The 23,505-nt window shown below is 28.4% G+C and overlaps 2 protein-coding genes and 1 long non-coding RNA gene across 8 annotated transcripts; 2 read left to right on the top strand and 1 right to left on the bottom strand.

Annotated features, from left to right (window-relative positions):
• Positions 1-1,553: 1,553 nt before the first annotated feature.
• Positions 1,554-5,092, bottom strand: LOC126835521 (uncharacterized). Its single transcript, XR_007685217.1, has 3 exons — positions 4,862-5,092; positions 1,742-4,451; positions 1,554-1,651 (listed from the first exon to the last, which is right to left on the bottom strand). It is a non-coding gene; the product is annotated as an uncharacterized LOC126835521 (long non-coding RNA).
• Positions 5,093-8,322: 3,230 nt separating this feature from the next.
• On the top strand, positions 8,323-15,746 carry LOC126835503 (uncharacterized). 2 transcript variants are annotated; one of them, XM_050568156.1, is made up of 11 exons: positions 8,323-8,466; positions 10,663-10,726; positions 10,828-10,863; positions 10,939-10,968; positions 11,485-11,538; positions 11,721-11,750; positions 11,830-11,859; positions 12,000-12,047; positions 12,715-12,744; positions 14,911-14,955; positions 15,442-15,746. In XM_050568156.1, the coding sequence occupies exons 2-11, from the start codon at positions 10,669-10,671 to the stop codon at positions 15,681-15,683; spliced, it is 603 nt and encodes a 200-aa protein (XP_050424113.1). In that variant the 5' UTR covers positions 8,323-8,466; positions 10,663-10,668; the 3' UTR covers positions 15,684-15,746. The 2 variants fall into 2 exon arrangements, with proteins under 2 accessions (XP_050424113.1, XP_050424104.1); XM_050568147.1 differs by having other exon boundaries at positions 14,911-14,991.
• LOC126835429 (uncharacterized) lies at positions 9,729-22,609 on the top strand. Of its 5 annotated transcripts, none has more exons than XM_050568035.1 (13): positions 9,729-9,822; positions 18,475-18,543; positions 18,634-18,663; positions 18,747-18,770; positions 18,829-18,888; positions 19,253-19,303; positions 19,455-19,484; positions 19,575-19,601; positions 19,761-19,811; positions 20,150-20,179; positions 20,921-20,950; positions 21,491-21,583; positions 22,217-22,609. In XM_050568035.1, the coding sequence occupies exons 2-13, from the start codon at positions 18,480-18,482 to the stop codon at positions 22,411-22,413; spliced, it is 687 nt and encodes a 228-aa protein (XP_050423992.1). In that variant the 5' UTR covers positions 9,729-9,822; positions 18,475-18,479; the 3' UTR covers positions 22,414-22,609. The 5 variants fall into 5 exon arrangements, with proteins under 5 accessions (XP_050423992.1, XP_050423968.1, XP_050424000.1 ...); XM_050568011.1 differs by lacking the exon at positions 9,729-9,822 and adding an exon at positions 16,854-16,945; XM_050568025.1 differs by lacking the exon at positions 9,729-9,822 and adding an exon at positions 17,546-17,693.
• Positions 22,610-23,505: the final 896 nt, after the last annotated feature.

The raw sequence follows: 23,505 nt of genomic DNA, 5'->3' as shown, positions 1-23,505 counted from the left end.
CAGCTCAGCGAGTAACGTTTCCGTTTAGTGTTTTCTCTTTTATATTATATTTTTATTCAAAGAAGGAACTTAAGAATGTCATTAATTTTTTTTAATGTGCTTTCAAATTGCATATAAGTTAGTTGAATTCCTATTTAACGTTTCCTATGAATAAAAGTAAATTGTTTTTGCAAACATTTTAAAAACCCCTATCCTGTATGCTGTGATGACACTAATTATTTTTTGAAGAAGAGCGTAAAAGACAATATTGTAAATATCGAGTACTCAAAATCTATAACCTAATTGCACATGACCGTTTGCACTAACTATAATTCCATTTTAAGTAATGTTGAACCTACAGATAAAGTGCTTTTATTCTAAACTTAAGGTTTGTTGGTGCAAACAACACCAAATATACTTAAATTTTTTTTTTATTTAATCTAAATTATAAATAACGGTGAAAATATAGCAGTAGATAAACATAGTTAAAATACACTTACCCCGTCTACTGTGACCCACGAATTTCAGGTCGTTGAATTTGTCTATTCGATTCTTGATTAGTGCCGACGAATTGTGCAGTTCAGCCGGACAGTTTGCGTTGCACCTCGGTAAGGACGACTACGTTGATCGCGCCTGGCTATTACTTTACAAAATATATTATAATTTATATCTAAAAAAAAATAGATAGTTTGTTTCGGCCGTTTATTTGTTAAAAGAGTTGAAATGTTTTGAGCCAGCAACCATTTAAATAAACCATTGCTGGTAACACTACGTTGGCAAGTATTGAACGATTGTGTACAATCAAACAAATATTTTATAATTAAAATTTTATGATCGTTTTTTCAATAAACACCTACTCAGAGTAGAAAAATACAAAGTATAATTAATTAAATATATTTGTAGTTACTTTACCTATATTAGTAAATTCAACACATAATAACACATTACTTCGTTTGATTTTTGTTATTAAATAAGGATTTATAAAAACTTTTTTTTGTAATTTCTTAATTTTTGCGTTCCTTCAAATGTTGCGCCCGACGCGTGGGCACCTTTTGCCCCCCTTGTTACGGCTCTGTCTCTTCTAGGAGAAAGGGAATATGATATATTTTTGATTAATCAAGGTTTATCGGTAGTACTATGTTTAAAGAATACTCAATACAAATTTTAACTAATTTGACCATTTTTAATAGTTAAATTTAAAATTAACAGGTTATGAATTCATATTATATTGTTAATTACAATAAATGGGTAATTATGACAATACATTTTTATAGATAGACGATCAAATCTAGTCGTGTAAAACTAAATACTAAAAATGTATTTTTAAGTGCACAATTAGCATAAGGTACAATGCTTTTACAGATATTTGTAATTGTACCTGCCAACACTAGACCTCTATTACTTACTCGCTTACTACTATTACTGTCACTCACTTGCATGTAATACTTTCTGACTGTTTTTGGTTTAGGTTATTAATTAATAGAAATCAGATAATAATGTTTTTTTTATTGGACACCGTAATATTTCAATTCATAAATACATAAATATATTTCAAATATTATTATTATCATTATGGTTATTGAACATTGTCCAATTAATGGTGTTTAAGATAATTCTCATGGACGAAATAATATCCTTTTCATGAAATCCGCGAAGCTTACTCTTGTTTTACCTAAAAAGGGAAAATTGATTTGTTTTATTAGGAGATGACTAATAACCGTCGTTAGTTAAATCATATTAAAACTGTTTAAATTAACTGTACCATTGAACTCTTTCATTGTAGAGTTTAGGTCCTCTTTTCCACCAGAATCAAGAATCACAAACAATGTGGGCGTGCATCCGGTGAATAATATTTATAAAATAAAATGATGTGTAATCACAAATTAATAGCATTTAAGTTAACTTAATGGCTCTGGGGAAAAAGCTGCATAAAAAAACAGACCATTTACAATATACACTTAAGTTAAAGAATGCACGCACCTTCAGGTGTATTTTGATTGATTGTAGGGTAGTTTTCCGTAAACAATTTAAATTAAAGAAAGTAATTATTTCCGTCCCCAGGTCGTTACGCGGTTTTTTTTCTTCTAAAATGTATACAAACATTACACATACGATACAAAAAAAATTACAAAAAATATTTTGACATCGGCTAATCTTGCGCCTTTGGCGTATCGTATGTCTAGGAAATGATTTATTTTAACTATAACAATCGGTCAATATATATGTATATAATAAAAATATGTAAAACAAAGGCATTATTAACAAACAGGTTGTCTTTAAAAAGACAGTTTTAAAAGTTGACCACCGTACCGCTGCGCCTAAAACTTAATATAAAAGTCGACTTAATAAGACATACATATATATATATATACTTAATGAAATACAGTATAATTAATTGATAAATAATTTTATATAGCCCCTAAATACACATTGCTTTGGAAAATTAACATTTAAATAAGAATAGAATCAATTATGTGGTCAGACATTTTGGGTTTGATAATACAAGCAACTCGGACGTCATTTAACGTAAGTACCCTTTAAAATTGTAAGTGTTCTCATAAGAAAAATAAAATATTTTTATTAAAATAAAAAATAAATAAACGAAACTATTTCAAAATAATTTCATATAGTTACGAAAATCAGCATGCGCAAAATTATGCACATAAAAATAAAATCGCCGTAAAAAGAAAATATTGGTTGCATCTGCACACCTTGTGTCAATAAAATAAATTCGTTAAAATCCAATTTAATGTGAACATAGTCAAAAACAGTTAATCGAAAACGAAACGCCGTGTAAAATATCAGTCATTATTTCATTAACTAATCCGAAATTATTTTATAAAGCCGAAAAATTAATACGCCGCATAATGTAATGACAACTCGTGATCTGACATAATAGTCGTCCATTGGTTGATAAAAATAATAAAATATTATTCAACAAGTAAAATAAGTCAATCTGAGATCGTCAGAGACAGTGCCGTGTAAAAAACATGTCAACGGTAAAACCGGACGGTCACCGGTGGTTAGCCGGGAAAATATTTGCCAAATAATAATATAACAGTCAATCTGAACAAACGCAGAGACAAACAGCCGTATAAATAAAATATAAAAACTCAACGGTAACCAACCGGAAATATGTATTTATTCACTACCAAAATCGCTGATGACATTCGCGTATTAACAACCAAAATATTTAAAATTCAAAAATTCGATCCGGACGTATAAAATAAAGGTTAGCTACTCCTTTCTCTTAAACTACCCATATGATCGACACTCGAAATTCAAAGATATGTGTTATATGGTGTGGTAAAAATGTTGGTCTCCAGACCAACGGCAAAATAAATCAATAAAATATTGAACTTTGCGGTTAAAATGCGGCACTTAGGCGGCAATATCGGCAACAATATAGGTATGCGGCAATTTAAAATTGCGGCGATCTATGGCCATGGCAAAAACGGCAATTGGCAAATAAAAACATACAAAATTAAAATTCAAATTGATTATCTTAAAAGCGGCAACGTGCGGCCGAATATGATCGCCTCCTTGGCTGCGGGCGGCAACGTGCGACTAAAGATGAAACAAACGGCAAATGGGTACTATTTAGTACGCGTCGGCAAAAACGATGATGTAAATAAAATCGGCAAATAATTCGGTAGTATTGATGACTTAGCAATAGGCGTACGGCAGAAGTAGTAAGTGAATATTAAATTCTAATATAGTTGGAAAAAAAAATTGACCTAGTTCATATTATCCTAGGCTCACAAATAGGGGTCGCGACTAAAATGGACCATAAAATGACCTACTTCTGGAAATTACAGTAATACATAAATGACGTTCCGATCCTAATTGCTTATTTATATTTACGGGGCAAAATATAAAGATAATTATTTTTACACGTTTGCATAATTGCACGGCACAGACCGATAATATTTACTCTTTTATATTTTGATAATATAATTTACTTTGTCTTGAGGGAAAAAAAAAATCACTTATTTATTTAATATTATGAAAAATAATATTAAAACCTTCTAACTAATATTACAATAAAAATTGTCCCAGAAATTACAACGTCAGCAAAACATTGCGATCACTGGCACATACGGGTGTGTGCGTGTATATGTGTATATATCGTCTCGGGTACCGTCTGAGATTGTACATGTTACATTATTGTTCTCCGTTAAAATCATGATCATCACTTTTAAATACGTTGTTTTAAATTTCTGTTCTAACGGTCAAGGAATCGTATTATAATATTTTATAATATAAATACGATAATAGTATAAAAAAGAATAACTAAGAAATCAAGCGGAACCAACGCAGATTAAATCACGATTTCGACGTTTGCCAATATGTGTTTTATATGTTATTTCGAGTTTAAACTAGTTGATTTGAGACCTTGAATACCTCGGTTTTGTCGGAGCTTTTGTCCATTTCCGCCCACTCCTTCAATGAACGGTGCAAATCTTGCTCAACTGTATACAAGTTAATCAAATGTTAATATTCCTTTTCAATAAATCAGTTATAACGATATCATTTTGCCTGACATATTATTATCAATAATGTTATACATAAAGCTTGTCATTCATGTTAATATTTTTGTTAATACCTTAATTTTTACTCGGCGTTAAGCATTTATAGCAAATAATATTACACAATGCAATTTAAAATTTATAAAGAGTCTCTAGGGATATTTTTGAGTAGCTTCCTGTCCGGCTAGGGTATACCTAAGTATTAAAATTTGATAAACCACTAACCAATACTAAAAAGATAAAAATTGGAATATTTTCTAGTATTGTGCTACAAAATTTCAGTTATTTTTGAGAGTCAGTTCAACAAATGCTGTCCGAAAGATATGTAATATAATTTTTTATCAGTATGTTACCTGAATTGTATTTAAAAATAATTTTATAATTTGTCCATTCCGTTCCAAAGGTTTTTTCCACGTCTTGTGCGAATCCCATCTGAATAATTGTGTTGGTATTTTTGTAATTTTGATACAGTTCTTTCAACTTTATCAATTGATCACTGTTTAGTCCGACGCTCTGAAATAAAGCTTGACGTCTATCAAATGTATTGGTAAACGTGCTGTGTAAACCTATTGCCGATGACGTGGCACATGTACACACGTGTGTGTTGTATCATACATAATCGGAATGTATTTAAGTTTTTAAGTTTGCACTATCCGATGCGAATAATTAATAAACAGTAGGTACCACACTCTTGTCTCTTACCCAGGCTGACGTCAGGAAATACACCGCGCAGACAATAAGGGCGCTCTTGAGATGCATAGTTTTGTTCGATTTTTAAAATAACAATAAGAAATCAATCGAGTACTTGTAATATTTTTTTTTTTTTTTTTTATTAAAATAAAGACAATATTTACAATCTGTATACAATAAAACAATAGGTAAAAGAGCTGAAATAGAAAACTAGACAAGACGACGTGAAAGAAGGGAGCGTCCATTAACACTACTTCCAAATAGGAATTTAAATTTTCAGTTTAAGGGATTAGTACTTTTTTACATTTTTTTTTAAATTGTATGTTAAGAGTTGAGTAAATCGCGTGGCCAGTTCCGTTTTAGTCGGCGAGGAGGATTGTCGGGAATTGTGAGAGAAGCTAGCTTAGATATAAGATGATTAGAGTGGTTGAGAGCGTTTGTATGGAATTTTGTATAGTGGTAGGAAGCAAGGGATGTTAGCATTGGTATGTTGAGGTCGTTGTGTAGGGTCCGGTTACTTACATACCGGGGAGCGTTTGTGATGAGACGTAGGCTTATTGATTGAAAAGATTGAAGGATGTTTAAATTAGAGATTTTAGTAGTTCCCCAGACTTGAATACCGTAGGTCATTGCTGGACGTAAGAGTTGTTTGTAAATTAATATTTTGTTATTTAGAGAAGTTTTTGATTTAAGGAGATGTCTAAGCTTGTGAAGTGTAAGGTTTAGCGATTTTCTTTTGGTCTTAATGTGAGTTGCCCAAGTAAGACTATTGGTATCGAAGTCCAACGACGAATGAACATTGAAACAAGTGTTCTCTTTGCGGCTTCGGTGTTGCGTTGACCCAATTGCAAAAACAAAATATGTTTGCCAAAACATATTTTATTATGTTCTTGGATATTATGCTCGATAGCACCGTGATACATTTACTAAACAAATACAACTGTGTGTTTTTATATTTGTTTGAACCTAGTATCCACACATTATAATACACAGTTATAAAAAATAATAGTAGTCATAACAATTTACATTAAATGTACAGAGTGAACATTTTATCACGACCCACTCAGAATCTCATGGTGTTTAATTATTAATTTGATTAATTTTTTTTTTTAATTTCTTCGATTAATGTTGGTTTTAACCAATTAGGTTTTAGACTGGTACCCGTGTACGCCTATTAATTCGACCTAGATAGTTAAAATTTGCATTTTTTATGTGGCTGGCTGAATGATACTTAACTCAACTTTTACGAAAGAACGTCTCATACCACAATGGTGTAAACCCCATCAATACGTAATTCAAATAAAAACTAAGCCAGTAAAGTAAATTTGGGCTATAGCGGGGATAGAACATAGTGAAAACGAAGAAGTCAAAATTATTCAAGCATTATTACATATAAAAGTGATTAAATCACTTTAAAATAAAAGATTTGATGTGAAGTTTTGATTAGTATAATCAAACCAGGACAGTCCGAACCAATCGCAATACTGGCTTTTTTATATTGTAGGTGTGAATAATAAAAAAATCTATTGCTTAGTTTAGTGCGCACATAAGTTTTGATATAAAACGTCGAGTGGTTTTTTGTTCGTTATTATTTGTTGATGAAACACTTGGTAACGATGGTAATATACGAATGTTTACAATAAGTATTTTACTATAACTTATGTAAATAGATTGTACTACCTGATCAAACATATAAAAACACAATAAACCAAACGAAATATGTTTAAAAAAATCTTATAGTACAAAAAAATATACCTACTTATTCGAGGTGACATTGCGCTGAAAAAAAAACATTATACCCACACATCGATTTGAAATCTAATAACTATTATCACCCATGACAAATAGTTCAAAAAGTTTATAATCTATGTATTCAAATACTTAAGGGGAACTGAAAGAGGTATCCATTTAGGGGCAAAGGATAGGCAGTTTTTAATAAAAGTGTATCTATTTACTATTTTAAATATGCCGACAAGTATAGTTAAGGGAGGATGCTTGGGGAGGGGCTATTAGTGTTAATGCTTTTTCCTTACGTACTTAAATCGTGTGCATTAAAAATGCATTTTTATAGGCTATAATGTAAAAAAAAAAATATTAGAATATGTATTGTTTTTACTTTAGTACAAACTTTAAGGCTATTGATTTGTATAATTAAATTGTATTTGAAAAGATTTTCTTTTTCTAGCCCCATTTTTGAATTCTACATTCACCCTGGGTTACATCAGAGATAAATTATTTTACTAAATATCTTTCATACGACTTGTAGAGTAATAGTTATGATTTGTTTACTGTTCCTTTTTTACAGTAAAATTCGTTAAAAATATAAAAATGTTTTATAGCATTTTATAATATTTTTTTAATTATTATGAAATATTTCTATCACATAACATATTATAACTGCACGCAGGCCCGCCCTTATATGTCTAATCTTCCGAATTTCATCCATTTAACTTGCGTTTTAAATTATTTTTCAAATCTTATGTTAACACAAAAGCCAACAATGTATTTCCTTACATTATAATACACCATAATTTTCAACAAATTTTATAGTGTAAATTTCTTATCCAAAAAAAAGTTAACAAAAAGTTAAAAGTTAAAAAAAAAAAATAACAATATAAATAATGACCAACAACTGTAGTTGTCATACATTTTTTAGTTTTTACATCATGGGTTTACTTAACCGAATGCAATATGATATTATGAAATTTAAATTCAAAATTATTGTTTTATCCATTACATAACCCTTGTCAACACTCTTAATTAATTAAATGTACGTAACTAAGTGCGTACAATCTAATTAACCGCATTAAAATTACAATGGCTCTCCTAACTTGTTAAAAAAATCACTATAAGCCCCCTATAAACTTGATTCTATACTTTTCTCTTGGGGTAACATAAAGTCGAAACTGATATTTTTAATATTGCTTGTTCATTGTCGGTGATCGTTTGCACAAATTCTTATGTAAGTTTAAAATTGTGTACATAGTGCTCCGCTGAGACCCCGCCATTACTATTACTCATACTACTATAATAGTGAGGACATGTAATATTATACTCTACTTGGTAATAACTTCAGAGTTATGTAAATATAAATATGTTATTCATAACCAAAAATGACAAATGTTGCTTGTGTTAACAAATTCGCTTAAACAATTATTCTGCAAAATACATTCAGATTTTTATGTTTCGGTCGACAAAATAAAAGCCATTCCATCAGTCGTAAGAAAACTATTGAAGAAGCCAGTATAACTATCATTGCAATTATTTGGTAAGTAATATACGAAATTGTTTTCCTATATTTAATGGTTTTATTTATTTTCTAAATACAAAATGTACTAAATGTGTACAAAATAATATTTTTAAATATAATTACTTTAAAAAATCACTTTTTTTTTATTGGAAATATTTACAATCTGTAATAATATGAAAAATAAGTAAAATGACTAATATTTTTTTTTACAAAACTGGACGACTTGAGTGAAGGGGGCATCCTAAGACTCTACTTCAGGTGTAAAAAAAACTTACGGACTATTTAAATAATATTTTTAAAAATTATTCAAATACAATTTTAAACGAAGAACTTTTATTTGAATAATTTGTCATCTAGATGATTATTTAGATATATTTTATTATGATGATGCAGAACTCTGGGTATAACTACGCATGGCATAGTACGTATCAAAGCGTTTATTTGAAAGTAATTTTATCCCAGTAAGCCAGTACAGTGGGGTCGAGGCAGAATGGGATCAAAGCAGTAGGGACGGTTGAGTGATGCGCACAGATAAAAACATCTCTACTCTCCACCCTTCCTCCCGTCACATCTTTTACATTTTAATAACTTTGAAACTAATTATCCAAAACTGGTTATCGACCGGTCAAAATATTCAACGAATTATTTTTAATTCAAAAAAGTTATCAAATATGTATGTAACCACTTGAAAAACTCAAGTTTATAATATTTTAACACATAAGAGGCGGAGTTATAATTTTTTAAAATTAATACTAAATTTGTCCCAGCTAATAGTTATACAATTTAAAAAAAATAATTGAAAAAGTCTAATATCTTCTAAGTTATTGACTGGTCCATAGTTAACCAATCACGCAGTATTTCGAGTCTATATAAATTGTTTTTTTGTATTGTAGTGTAGGATTTTCAGCACTTGTTTAGTTGTATACCATATTATACTTACATGATATTTATTATAGCTCCTCCTCTAGCCGTAGTCACTCTAAAATGTTTACATATTGAACACAAAAAAAAACATGTACTTTTAAACAAGTGTTTTGCACTAACTGCCAAAAATGTTATAATTATTGTTAAAGTACTTAAAAAATAGTTATCCAAAACTTGTTATCGACCAGTCAAAATGTTTAGTACATTATTCTCAATTTAAAAAGTTGCTATCAAAAAAACTAAGTAGGATTTATAAAATTTTGTGGAAATTCGAGATCACTTGTTACAAAATCACTAAAATAAATTAAATTATTGATTGAGCTAAGTGAGATATTAAGTGGCCTATGATAATCACACTGTACAAGTACTGTATATGTATGAAAACCATTGAAGCAGTCAGTATTTCTATCATTGCAATCGTTTAGTTAACACTACCGAACTTCAAAACTGGTAACATTGTATGCTTTCATTGTGTGTTTATTAATTTCTTATAATTATGAACATTATTAACTTATTTGTGACACATTAATGAACGGAGAGGAATTTAATTAATTTACTAAGAGATCGGAAGGTATGAACAAAGTCATGAAAAATGCCATTTAATAAGTATTTTTATTGATTTTAATACAATATTTTTGTTTGGCATATTATTTGTAGCAATAAGGTACTATCACCCAAAAAGACAAATAATAAAACACGATACAGTCAAAAATCCGTTTGTTTTTCATAAAAAAAAAAAAAATAATGGTAAAACTTTAAAAATTTGAATTGTAAAATCCAACCGTTCTTGTAACGGGGTAACTTTAAGAATTTGTGATGCTTACACTGTTAGCTTAACAGTCATTTGTCTTTTGTCTACATCGCTTCAAGTTCTTAGGCTCCCAAAATGAATACGTATAACGTGTTTAATGTAACCAATTAAAGTTCGTCTTGACATAATTAAAAAGGCACCTGTGTGTTTTCCATCGAAAACAACTCTATTCAATTTAACCTTACCCTAAAACGCGAGAAACGACAATTTTGAAAATTAGTATACACTTGTCAATAATTGTTTTTCAATCTTTCCTGTATTCGTATCTTGTGGTAACGTAATCATTGCATCAATATAAGAAAACCATAATTTTGTACCTGCATGTTTACAACAAAAGAAGTTTAAACTACACTATAAAGAAATATTCCCATATGGAGTTAAAAAATAACCATAGGCAACTCTACAATGAATGTTTAGATTTTATTGTAACTATATCTTCGTCTAATATAACATGTTTTAATTTGCATTATTATTTACAGACAAAAATGAAAATAATCTTTGTTTTACTCTCCTGCGCTATTTTAAATGTTTTGGCTACTTATGGTATGTAATTCGTTTTTACAAGCACCTACTCAAGGTATTATTTCATTATTTGTTTGAGGTTAAAAAAACTAAACAAAATTAAATATTCAACTTTTTTACAGATACTTTAAACAATAGAAAGACACTTGAAATTACAAGTCAGTAAATTTGTTGTTTACAAAATACTTTTTTAAGTTTTAAGACTTACATTTTTTATACATATATCATTACAGACTTCCTCTTTCGCAGACATAAAAGTGCCAGTAAGACATTCTTAAAGTTATTAATACTATACATTTATTGGTTTTGTTTTACTTGCTATTTACCTGACTATGAGGTAATTATTATTTATGAACTATAATCTCTATAAAAAAAATGTTTCAAATTATTGGACTTTGCGTGTATTGTATTTTTAAAAATGGGTTTTTATCGAGGAACTCCAGGGATTATCATTAGTGGTGAAGTCGAGGTTTGATGAGGATAATAGCTCAAATAATGCAACTAGTGTTGAGAATATTTCTCAAAAGAGTCTCCTACAAGAACAATATGATTATATATTAATTCAGTTTATACAATATTATTGATGATCTAGAATAAATATTATAAAAGAATTGTGTAATAAAATTCCAAGATGGTTTATCACTAATTAAATGGACCACGTTTAACTCAAATTGTACTTCTATTCGGAACAATTTGCGTTAAAACAAAATATTGCAATTATGTCGCATTAAAACTTCATTTGATTTTTTTAAACTCAATCAATTATTTGTTTATTTCAGACAACATGTGTGACAAAATAAAACATGTTGTTGCACGACGTGAACTCTCGATGGGTAATTATTATTCTACAACAAAACCAATTAAGTATGCTAGTAGGAGAAATGTTTTGGAAATGATACAAAAATTATTGAAAAAACAATGAAATTATTAAATTTGAATCTCTCAATATATTTTATTTGTAAATGAAACTTCATTATGATTATTAAACATATATTTGTTGTAATCATTATTTCAGAGAAATTGACTTTTATGTTCGCACTACCTGGTAATACTTGAAAATATTTCCATATATTATGTAGTTGTTGGTTATTCACAAGTATAAAATGTTTTCGTTTTAATTTCAGAACAAGATTTTGGACGCGACCCTGATCTCCGTAATTCATATTTCATAATAATAATACACTACACACGGCTTTTACATTCGTTTTTAAATTATGAGAAAAATCATAATATGTATATTAGTTTTTCCATAACTATAAACATATGTAAAAATCCATTTTGTTTTAAATTTTAGAGAGGGAATTGGAGCTTTCGCTGCAACAATGGTTACTCGAAGGTTCAGGTAATTATAAAATTCAACATATTTCTGCAAACACTTTACAAAACTGAAAGTTTTATTTTAATTGTACTTAAAAACAATATCTTATGCGCCATACTTATTTCAATTTGTGAATATCAATTTTTTAATTTATTGTTTAACCAACAGTATAAGGTTTAATTGAACGAAATTGACCCTTTTCATAAACGACGAGTTGCTTAAGTGACATGAGTTACCTAACTCCGTTGATGAATAAAATTACTAAATCATAAACAGGATTGTGTGCAATAGAGTGATGCAAGACAAAAATACTTCACCAAAATAATTTTTTATCAGTTTTAAAATATTTAATTCGTTAACAAGGACTTTTAATTTAATAATTTAAATAATTGTTTGAATATCGATACTAAAATGAACTATCATATGAATTCGACTTCTTTCAACTGAAAACGATCCGCCGCAGAACATATTTATTAAAAAATATCTTTTTTTTTTCTCAATATCATATCCATGTTACTTGTAATTTTCAACAAAATTGTGACTAATCATTTTTCATAAATAAACGATTAAATGAATTAATTGGCCTATGTAATCTTAGTTTTAAAATTACTGTTACACGTTGATCTAATAAAATACTTATTTTAAATAACCGTACAATTATTTATTGCATATTTTTATGTTATTGTTACAGGCTTGACTGCCGATGAGGCTGCAGCTTTTGGTAATTACGCTTTATTCGACAGTCGTAAATAGCGCTTAAAATCTAGATAGTCATTCGAAATGTATTTTAAGTCAATACATGTTTCCGTAACGTAATGAGAATAAGCTGTTAAATTAAAAAAAGGTTCAATTTGCAAGTTGATAATAAACTAAACGTAACATTATACAAATATTTGTTCGACAACTATACGTTCGTTTAACCGCTGTATATTTTAACGTTCAAAACCCGTTACCTCCAATTGAACGCAAAAAAAAAAAATGATACTTTTATTGAATTTTTAAGCTTATAACGTAACATGTTTTAACTTCAATACCGCTACCTTGAGCTGAATTTTAAACCTTTATTTGCAAAAATGTAATGAACAAATCGTTTTTATGCGTTCAGTTCAGTGTAACGGTTTTTAAAGTTAAAACGTATGACGCCATAGGTCTTCAAAAACCGTTACACTAAACTGAACGTATAATAATGATTTGTTCATAAATTTTTTTTTCATAAACATATTTTAGATTTTAGAACACATCGTAAAATCTTAGTCAATGAGACATAAAAAAAAGTTTTCTGTAGTTTCAATTTATATTTTACGTTTTCAAACCATTTTTTTTTTCATTATGCTTTGGATCGTTTTTCAAGTTCAATAATAAAAAAAATTACACCAAATGGCTTTAAAAATAATATACATTTTTTTTTCATAATCAAATTATTTTTAATGTAAATCATAACACATTTTTGTATAAAAAATATATTCGTTTAATGTAACTCAAACAAATCACAAATATCTATTTTATTAATTTACATTTATATCTACCTTAAAAATATTAAACAACAAGAATTAGTCTTTTTTTTAATTATTTTAATAAAAACTAATGTCAGTGAATTTACTTTATTGATAAAATATGTAAATAAAAATTTACAAAAATTGTCGAAAAAGTAATGGCATCTAATAGTGCATGGAGCTGACGCTATATAATTCAATAAAAATAAATAAACACTTACAAAAATCAACTATACAGAAATAATTATTCTAAAAATGTTATATAGAAATTTATTGGAAGTTAACAAAAAAAAAAAGTTGTCAACGCTTGATTTTTAATAGTCAAACAATTAAGTGGTAAATTAAGGGTAATAAAAAAACGTTCTACTTTATAATTGGAAGTTTATCGAGAAACCGATTTGACCATAATATCTTCAAGTAGAATAGAAAACGTTGGTCGTTCAAAATAAATTCCCGTCGAGGATACTAATGTTTATGGCTTCTAAATTTTACAAGTTACAAAAACGTTTGTTAGGTATAAAACTTTTAATTTGCAGGTTGCATGATAGAAAAAAAAGTTCCAAAATTTATTAGAATCTTCAACAGGATATTTTTTTAAAAAAAAAGCTAAGAACATAACATTAATTTTTTAGAAAAATTGGTGTAACTATTAAATTCATACACGTGTAAATCAGTCGTATGATCGAAGGTTTAATTAAAAATAAATTAATTAACCTTGATCTAAGTAATATTAATGTCTATTTCTAACTACAGTGGTTTACTCAAACTATGGGAGAAAACGTTACGTGCCAATGACATAATTTCCCAAATGTTAACATTGATCAATGTGATAATGATTGTTAGTGTTAGTGATTAACACTGCTGAAAATGATGTGTAGAATGGCTTGTATTCACTATTCGAAATTTGTGTGCGATATTTATTTCTATTGGCATTTGGATTTTCAGTGAAAAATTGAATCAGTAATCGTAGTTGCCTACATCTCTTACCATAACAAAATATCATAAAAAGTATTTGACATTGATTAAACTACTATTCATTTAAGTTTCTTCTTTGTCTTCAAGTTGGTCACTGTAACTTGTCAGATTACTATATAGAATTTGTCATTCAACAGTTGTTTCATTTAAATAACATACTAGTCCAATAAAATATTATTTGATTGAAAAATAATAGATTTTGCGAGTAATTTTTTTTTGAAATAGACACCATGTAAACGTATAATTCCAATATAAACCTAATTGAACGATTTGTGTGCTTGTTTAATTGTGTTTTTTTGACTAATGTAATTTGTAAATTTAGAATTCCGCCGTGTTTACTTAGGTTACAAAATTGCCATAAAAAAAATATTTTACAAAATTATGTATACTTTGTTTAACGTATTTATTGTACTGTTCAGCTCGAGGTCGAAAAGGATTGAAATGTCTTGGAGAAGAAAGAAGAAGTATGTTAAAAGAAGTTTTAATCAATATTATAATGGGTAAATAGTAAACCAATAAAAAAAATAGTGATTATACGGAAAAATGTCATATTTGGACCAACAAACATTACAGTTAACACAATACATTTATAGTGGAAATAACTACATATATGAAGAAAAGTGCTTGAAGAGAAAAGACTGAGGATGAGCAGGAGTAAAACGGTGACAATCGTATTTAATTCTGGAGAACGTTATAGGGTAAGACAGGTAATGCAGTTGGATGATAATGAAGTGTGTGAGGTCGATAGGTTTAGTAAGAAGAAGTCAGTAATTATTAATAAACAATTTTATTTTTCTCTCTTCTGTAAAATTTACATTTTGTGACTCAATACACTTTTTCTCTTGGATGTAGATATACGATTAGCCTTAATTTTAGTTTGTCCAAATATGTATTTTTTGTAAGTGCAGCAAGCTAAGTTTGGATAACTTTTAAAAACTTTTTTTTCTTAGACCCAAGGAACCACAATATGAATTTTGAACACACATGTCGAATCATAGGATTGTTCCTAAGTACAAATCCAACAAATTACGTAACATCTGCTGAGGTTTTATCCGACAATACTTGTGTCATAAGTCAATGGGCGAGAATCTTGATGTCATGCAAATACGTTGATAATCTTATACTTTTTGTAAACAACGATAGACATGACGTGACAGGGGGTAGCGTAATTTCTTTTATAAATAATTATTAGTATATTAGCACACTAATATCAAAATTGTTAAATAATCTAATGTACTTTATAATAAAAAGTCTTTGCTCGCTGTAATAAATTATTTCATTACTTTCAGTCATAATTTGTATTAGCTTAATATGCAGGGTGATCCAACTAACGTAAGACACTCATTTTCTCGGAAAATATGAATATTTTGATAATTTTTTTTTCTTTCTAAACTTAAAGATTTATATTTTACTACATTTTTCAATATTTGGAATATTTTTATCGTCAAACCTTATATGTAAAACAAGTATCGCATTTGGTTTTTTAAATGGGAACATATGTTTTGAATTTCATAAATTTTTAAAAATATTTTCGGGATTGAATTTTTAATTTTTACCGAATAACCGAAAGTTGCTTACAATCGATTGATTTTATGTTTTTTAAACGATATTTATTTTCATTTTCTTAATAGATTTTGATATTTCTGAACGGGTAGAATCGCTTGGCCTCGCAAAGCCAAAAAATAACTAATAACATAGTATAACAATTAATAGACTCAACTAGGTCAATAACCTGATGTTCAAAATAAAATTAACAGTGTTGTAGTAAGTTTAAATCACAATCCTAGAAAAACGAATATATTTGACAGTACTATTATCATCACATAACAACATCTGCAGTCCCTCCACATTCTCTGGGGATTACCCAGTGTTCGGGACGTTCTCTAGATTTTTAAGTTGAAATTATATTCTTTAATATAAAACGTAAATACCTAACCTAACCTATTCTACCATACATATTATAGGAAAATATTGTATTTAGTCTTAGAAAGAATAGTGTTATCGTTTTTGCAAAAAAAATCTTTTATTTAAAAATGTCTTTTAAGTGTAATACGTAAAATAATAATTAGACATATTAGCAGGGTATTAGCTATAATTATGTAAACATCAAGATTCTACCATGCAAGAAATAAAATAGGTCAAACACAATTGCAAAACAAAATATGTTCAGAAAAACAACTGGTATTCGATAAAAAATAAGTTATAAGACTATACAAACTGTTTTTGTAAAATACGAAGGTTCATAAAATATTCCAAATTTGTGATACCTATAGGAACTTACCATTTGTTTACATTACAAAAAATGACAAATGTTGCTTGTGTCAACAAATTCGCATAAAAAATTCTGCAAAATACATCTAGACTTTATTGTTTCGGTCCATAAAATGTAAGCTATTCAATCAGTCGTAAGAAAATCATTGAAGAAGCCAGTATTACTATCATTGCAATTATTTGGTAAGTAATATACGAAATTGTTTTCCTATATTTACTGGTTTTATTTATTTTCTAAATGTAAAATATACTAAATGTATACGAAATAATATTTTTAAATAATAATTTAATTCAAAAAGTTAATCAAATATGTATGTAACCGTTTAAAAAACTCAAGTTTATAATACTTAAACACATAAGGGGCGGAGTTATATTTTTTGAAATAAATATTTAATTGGTCCCAACTAATAGCTATACAATTAAAAAAGTCTAATATCTTCTAAGTTATTGTCTGGTCCATAGTTAACCGATCACCCAATATTTAGAATCGATGCAAATTGTTTTTTAGTATTATAGTGTATTACTTTTAGCACTTGTTTAGTTGTATACCATATTATTATACTTACATGATATTTATTTTAGCTCCTCCTCTAGCCGTAGTCACTCTACGATGTTTACATATTGTACACAATAAAATATGTTTTTTTTAAACAAGTGTTTTACACTTGTTACACAGTTACACAGTAACACAACTGAATAATATTACCAGAAAATGTTAGGTACTCATATGTTATTATTATTGTTCAAGTACTTAAAAAATACTTATCAAAAAAACTGAGTAGGATATATAAAATTTTGTAGAAAATCAAGATCACATTTTATAAAAACACTTAAAAAAATTTAAATTATTGATTGAGCTAAGTGAGATATTAAGTGGCCTATGATAATCACACTGTACAAGTACTGTATATGTATGAAAACCATTGAAGCAGTCAGTATTTTTATCATTGCAATCCTTTAGTTAACACTACCGAACTTCAAAACTGGTAACGGTTGTATGCTTTCATTGTGTGTTTATTAGTTTCTTCTAATTATGAACATTATTAACTAAAACGGTCAGACGTGTTGTTCTTATAGTCTTATACTATTAACAGTCCAAAGATTCTTCTTAAAATTTTTCTTTTGAAAATCAGCAGTTTGTTTTGCTGTGATTTCCGTAATGTCCACACTTCACGTCCTTACATTAGCACTGGACGGATGAGAGTGCTATACAGCTGTATCTTGAAGTTCTTCGATATGTTTCTCGCCTATAATAACTTATTTGGTCCGTAGTGACATTTATTACCGGATTGGTGTCTCGCTTTTATTCGTCGTTTTTTTTTTTTGTGTCAATATCGATCCCGATATTTGAACTCTTGCACGCTTTTAAACTTGTACTGCTCAACTTCTAGATGGGGTGGGGTTAAAGTAGTTATAATTGTTTTACTATGACCTACCAAAGAACAAATCGCACACATTTTCGAATACATAAGTAGTCACTGTAAGTAAAAACACAAAAAAAAATACATCATAAAAAAAGCACAGTAAACCAAGCACAGTCTAATCCAGTAAAGTACAAACCAATTACAGTAACGGCGGTGTCGGCTTGTACATATTATATAATATCACCGGGGTTTCTAGTATTGTTTACACCATGACCCTGTCCTGTTTACAGACTGTTCCCGAACCTTGTATCTAATGCAAATGGCTTTTACAATTAATATTATTTGCAGATAAAATGAAATTTTGTTGTATTTTGTTGTCATTCGCCATTGTAGAAGTTTTGGCAGCTCCTCAATTTGGTAATTATTGCATACAAACACATATCCAGTAATTACTCGATCTAGTTAATAATCTAAAAAAATTCAGTAAAATAACGGTTATCATTACAGAGGGCTATATCAAGCAGCTTATGATTACAAGTCAGTAAATTTTTTTTGTCATACAAAAACCTTTATGTTTTTAATTTTTTTAATTCTATGTATATATTAAAAACGTTTTACAGGCAAATACATCAAGCTCACAGAAAGTAAGATTTATTTAAAACCAACATATAATTACACAATTAACATACATATTTTTTAAAGACTTTTCATATCCCAAGGACGCACGCATCGCAGATTCTGACGAATGTGATACATTTCCATGTAATTTGTAATATATAATATATTCAAAATTAATATACTGATATAAAAATGTTATGTCATATTTTTTTGGTAAACATATTACCTATAAGGTAATAAAAGTTATATTTTTCTAAAATGTGCAATACCATGTACTGTCTATGTTCTAAGCACTTATATTCATGCAGCATTTATGAAAATCAAAAAGTTTATTTAAGTACATGGATTAGCTGTTTTTGTTATTTACTTTGACCACAATTGATGTTAAGTTACATGGTAAATGCTTAAAATATAGTTTACTCAAATTTTAAAAATGTATACATTATTTATAATTCTATTTAAAAATAATACATTTTTGTGTACCTTAAACCATTATTTGTTTATCTAGCTGTATTGTATAATGCAATAAAAAATCTTATTCATGGAGATACATCTATGGGTATGTAATAATAATAACATAATAAATACAAGTAGAGTTTAACTTGCAAGTAGAAACAACTTTCGAACATTCAACTCCGTCTTATATTTAAAATAAAATTTAAAAAAATACCATATCATAAATTTGTCAATTTATGTTACTGTCATTTTAGAGCAACTTGTTGGCATTTTGGTATTGCCGGGTAATAGTATTCCTTACAATTTATAAACTTAGTCCCCATACTTGATTTTTGATAATCATTAAGTATAAAATATTTTTGTTTTTATTTCAGAACTTGCGAACACTAAAAACCTGCAGCGTGATTACTTTTTTATATAATTATTTTTACAACTCATAATACAAATTTATATAATAGTCAATATTATTTATCTGAATATTTATAAGCCGAGGAATATCTTATTTTTACATGTTGATTTCTTGAGTAGATAAATGATAAGATTTTTATTTATTTCTTTAGAACGCATCGATGGCCAGATTGTTTTGCGAAATGAAATAGGAAAAGAAACAAGTAAATAAAAAACATAAACATTTAATGCGAACAACATTTATAATTAATAATAACTTAGATTACTTGTTCAATTCCAGTTCTATTCTAGTGTATATATTTTTTGCGTATGGTTTGGCCATCGTTCAAAAAATGTAAAAAACTTTTTTTTTTTAAAACAAATATATAGACTGTTAGTGTGTTGTTGCCTTTATCTACTAGGGCAGTCTGTCACTTTTTTCAATATTTATTGATTTTGAGTGGTCTGTATAATTTCAGTTAAAAAATAATAATTGTTTTAGATGAATGACAAGAACTGATAATATTATTACCTTCACTAATATTTTATATTTATTTCACAGAACTTCCTGTGCCTGTTGTTAAAACCCGAGGTAATAACAACACCTTATACAATCAAATTTTAATTCCGCTAAAGAATGGCGTACTGTATATTTGAGATAACATAGAATTTTTTATTACATTCTGTTTAACGAACATTTTAACTAGAGCCTCCATTCTTCTGAGACTAGGAGGAGTAATGGTTGACAATTCCGGAAGCCCTTCCAAAAGGGTTAACTTTAGCGCCCCACTTATCAACCGCATGATACTATTTAATTGCACATCAATTTTATTAGCATGCTGACTGTTATGCCACACGGCTGAGCAATATTCAGCTGTAGAATATACTAGGGCTGGAGAAGCAGTTTTGAGTTTAAGGGTTCTGATCCACATCCCGTCCAGGCTAATTTCTGTACTAAATTTACTCTTGATCTTTATCTTATTAGATGTCAAAGAACGGTCCATGGTCACTCCTAAGTACTTAGGTGAAAAATTGTGATTTACAACTACACCATTGAACTGTACTAGTAGTTTTTGGTCCGACTGTTTGTTGTAGAGGTGGAACGCACACACTTCTGTTTTTAGACGGGTTGGGATTTAGTCTCCATTTATTGAAATAGTCCATGTAAAAAAAATAGTATCCATGTCTCCAAACCGTGTCAAACGCAGCTGTGAGATCTGTAAATACTATATTTGTTTTTATTTTATTAATTGATGCCTATATAATGCCTCATTCAATGATAGAGTTAAAAAGATAAATATTATAAAAACTATACTTTGTACTTTTGTTATAGATGTTCCTGTGCCTAAAAATAAAGACGAAGGTAATCACGCATTTGTTCGGTAATCGTAAATAGCCTTTATGACTGTTACAATATATACCATGTTATATTATAGTTTTTACGGGTTACCAAATTTTTATAAGTTAATCGGTGGTATTATGAAATCCAATTTTTAAAATTAAAAACAGCTAATTTCATTACCCATAAAATTCGGAAAACCACAAGATATGTGTTATTTGCAATTTTGAACACTCGTTTTTTTAAGTTGGGTTATTATACAATATATGAATATTTTAAAAACGCATTTGGGTCAAAGAATACTGGGCACGGAGCATATAGAGGCCGGAGCCAGCAAAAAATGTATTTCCAAATAAACGCTTCGGTGTACAAAAAAATAAACAATATAATAGGAAAGTTTTACACATAATAATTGCAAATACAATAACTCCATAGCTCCGCATCAAAGCAAAAAATAGATACATTTTTTTTTTTTTAAGATCAAAAACCTTTTTGATAAACCCTTTAGCTCCTCATAACGCAAGATTGTGTTAAAACAAATGAATCGTTTATTAATTTTTGCAGGTCTTAAAGTGATATCAAAACTTGAGAATGAGCTAAGATCTAAAACCGGTGAAGCTATTCTCGATTTATTCGAATATGCAATAGACAATAAAGGTAAATATTTTTATATACACATCCATGTAATTGTTTTGCCTTATTACCCACTATACATACATACTTTAGACCGATTATGAAAAAGGGTACAAATAAATAACTTCCGATATAAAAATAATTTAACCAAATTTTCCCAACCGAGCCTCAAAGCATGTTTTTCCATTCAATTGACATAGGCGAAACAAGTTTTTGGCTTATTTAAAAAAATGAGTTTTTACTGCTCGAGTAAAATAATCTTAAAGACGATGAAGTATGGTCATTCATTTAACCTCAAAATGAAACTATCAATGGAACTATCATGAATAAAATAACTTGGTTAAACTTAGAGTGCAAATTGGAAGTTTAAAAAAAAGTTAGGATTTAAGTAATTTTTCGTTAATACATATTAATAAACAAAACATGAATATATTATTAGATTTTTTATAGGTATTCTTAAAGATTATTTTACTAATTTTAAACTTTAGTAAATTAACTATGAAATATAATAAAAAAATGTAAGTACTAGAGAAATGCACTCAGATAAAAGTAACAGTGCTATCATTGCTATGCAATCCATCTTTCTTTCCGTCATATATTTTAAAATGTAATAACTAAATGCTAAATTAAAGGAAAACCCCTTTTTATATGTTCAAGAGTCAGATCATACAGCATTCAGCTGCTATTCAAAGATATGTCGTGTAGCAGGATTGGCCAAAAGTATTAAAAACCCAAGTTTATATATAATAAAAGCTGAGTATGAAGATGAGTATTGTTGGCTAACTGCTGTAGACAAAAGTGTTGAGACAATTAACTTGGATTGTATTGATGTTAAGAATTCAATTTTAGCATGATTATTGTACAATGTCTAAACATGCAATTATGTATATCGCTATAACTGTATGCCATTATATCTCTTCAATTACAATTATATAACAATTATTTCACTTAAATATAGAGTATGAACTTGCACTGAATGTAATACAACACAGTAATATGTTATATTTAAATATTTTAAAATGAAAATAAATAAATCTATTTATCTATCTATGCATACGACTTTTGAATTAATGATTCCGTCAAAAATCTGACTTCATAGTTGTTTTCAGCAAACAATTTCCCACAAAATGGTTTCAAATATGCATACCGTTATTATGGTTGATATTTAATATATTTTTCAGGCCAACTAAAGTGCACCACAACCTATAACATTAACACTAACAGTTTAAACTAAAGTTCGTAACAAACTGTCTTACCTAATACATACGAAAAATATGTTAAGACTAAAATAGTAGGTATGTATTTTTTATAATTTTCGTTTGACGTGATTGTGTATTATATCGTACATATTGGCATCGTTTTACAACCAGATTAAGTACTTAGTCTGATAAAACTTCTGCAATAAACACAAAATAAAATGGTTTTCATAAATTGATTAAAATAGTATGGGCAAAAATCTGAATATACTAAATTTATGTATATCAAATGAATTATATAAAAACTTAGAGCTGCAGTTTCTGTAATTTACTTAGAGCACACTTAGCTATAGGCTTTAACCGTTCTAACAGGAGTAGAAATATTATACAAAATTTTATTTAAGCTTTAAAAATTCATAGCGCTCTGGAAAGTACTAAAAAAATATTTGGTAGTTTTATATTATACAACGTGAATACGTATATTTTCATTATGGAAAACTGTAATATAGTATTTATTTTTTGAGAAAATGAGTGTCTTATGTTAAATTGATCGTCTTGTATAATTAATTTCATAAAAATTACCCAAAAGTATAAACTGCTCTTAGGGTTAACATATTTGTACATTTATAATAACTAGTCACCACTGGGCACTGTGATACATGTTTTTATAAATCTTTTGATATGTTTTAGATTCTGAATACTCACCATTCTGCTGCTATTCAATGATGTGTCGTTTAAAAGCATTAGTCA

Source organism: Adelges cooleyi, unplaced genomic scaffold, assembly GCF_023614345.1.
Source record: "Adelges cooleyi isolate 19-005CV unplaced genomic scaffold, UGA_ACOO_1.1 ACOO_flye_CR_arks_rails_tigmint_CR_PRNA_1, whole genome shotgun sequence".
Classification (NCBI taxonomy): Eukaryota; Metazoa; Arthropoda; class Insecta; order Hemiptera; family Adelgidae; genus Adelges; species Adelges cooleyi.
This window is presented reverse-complemented; position numbering and strand designations above follow the sequence as displayed.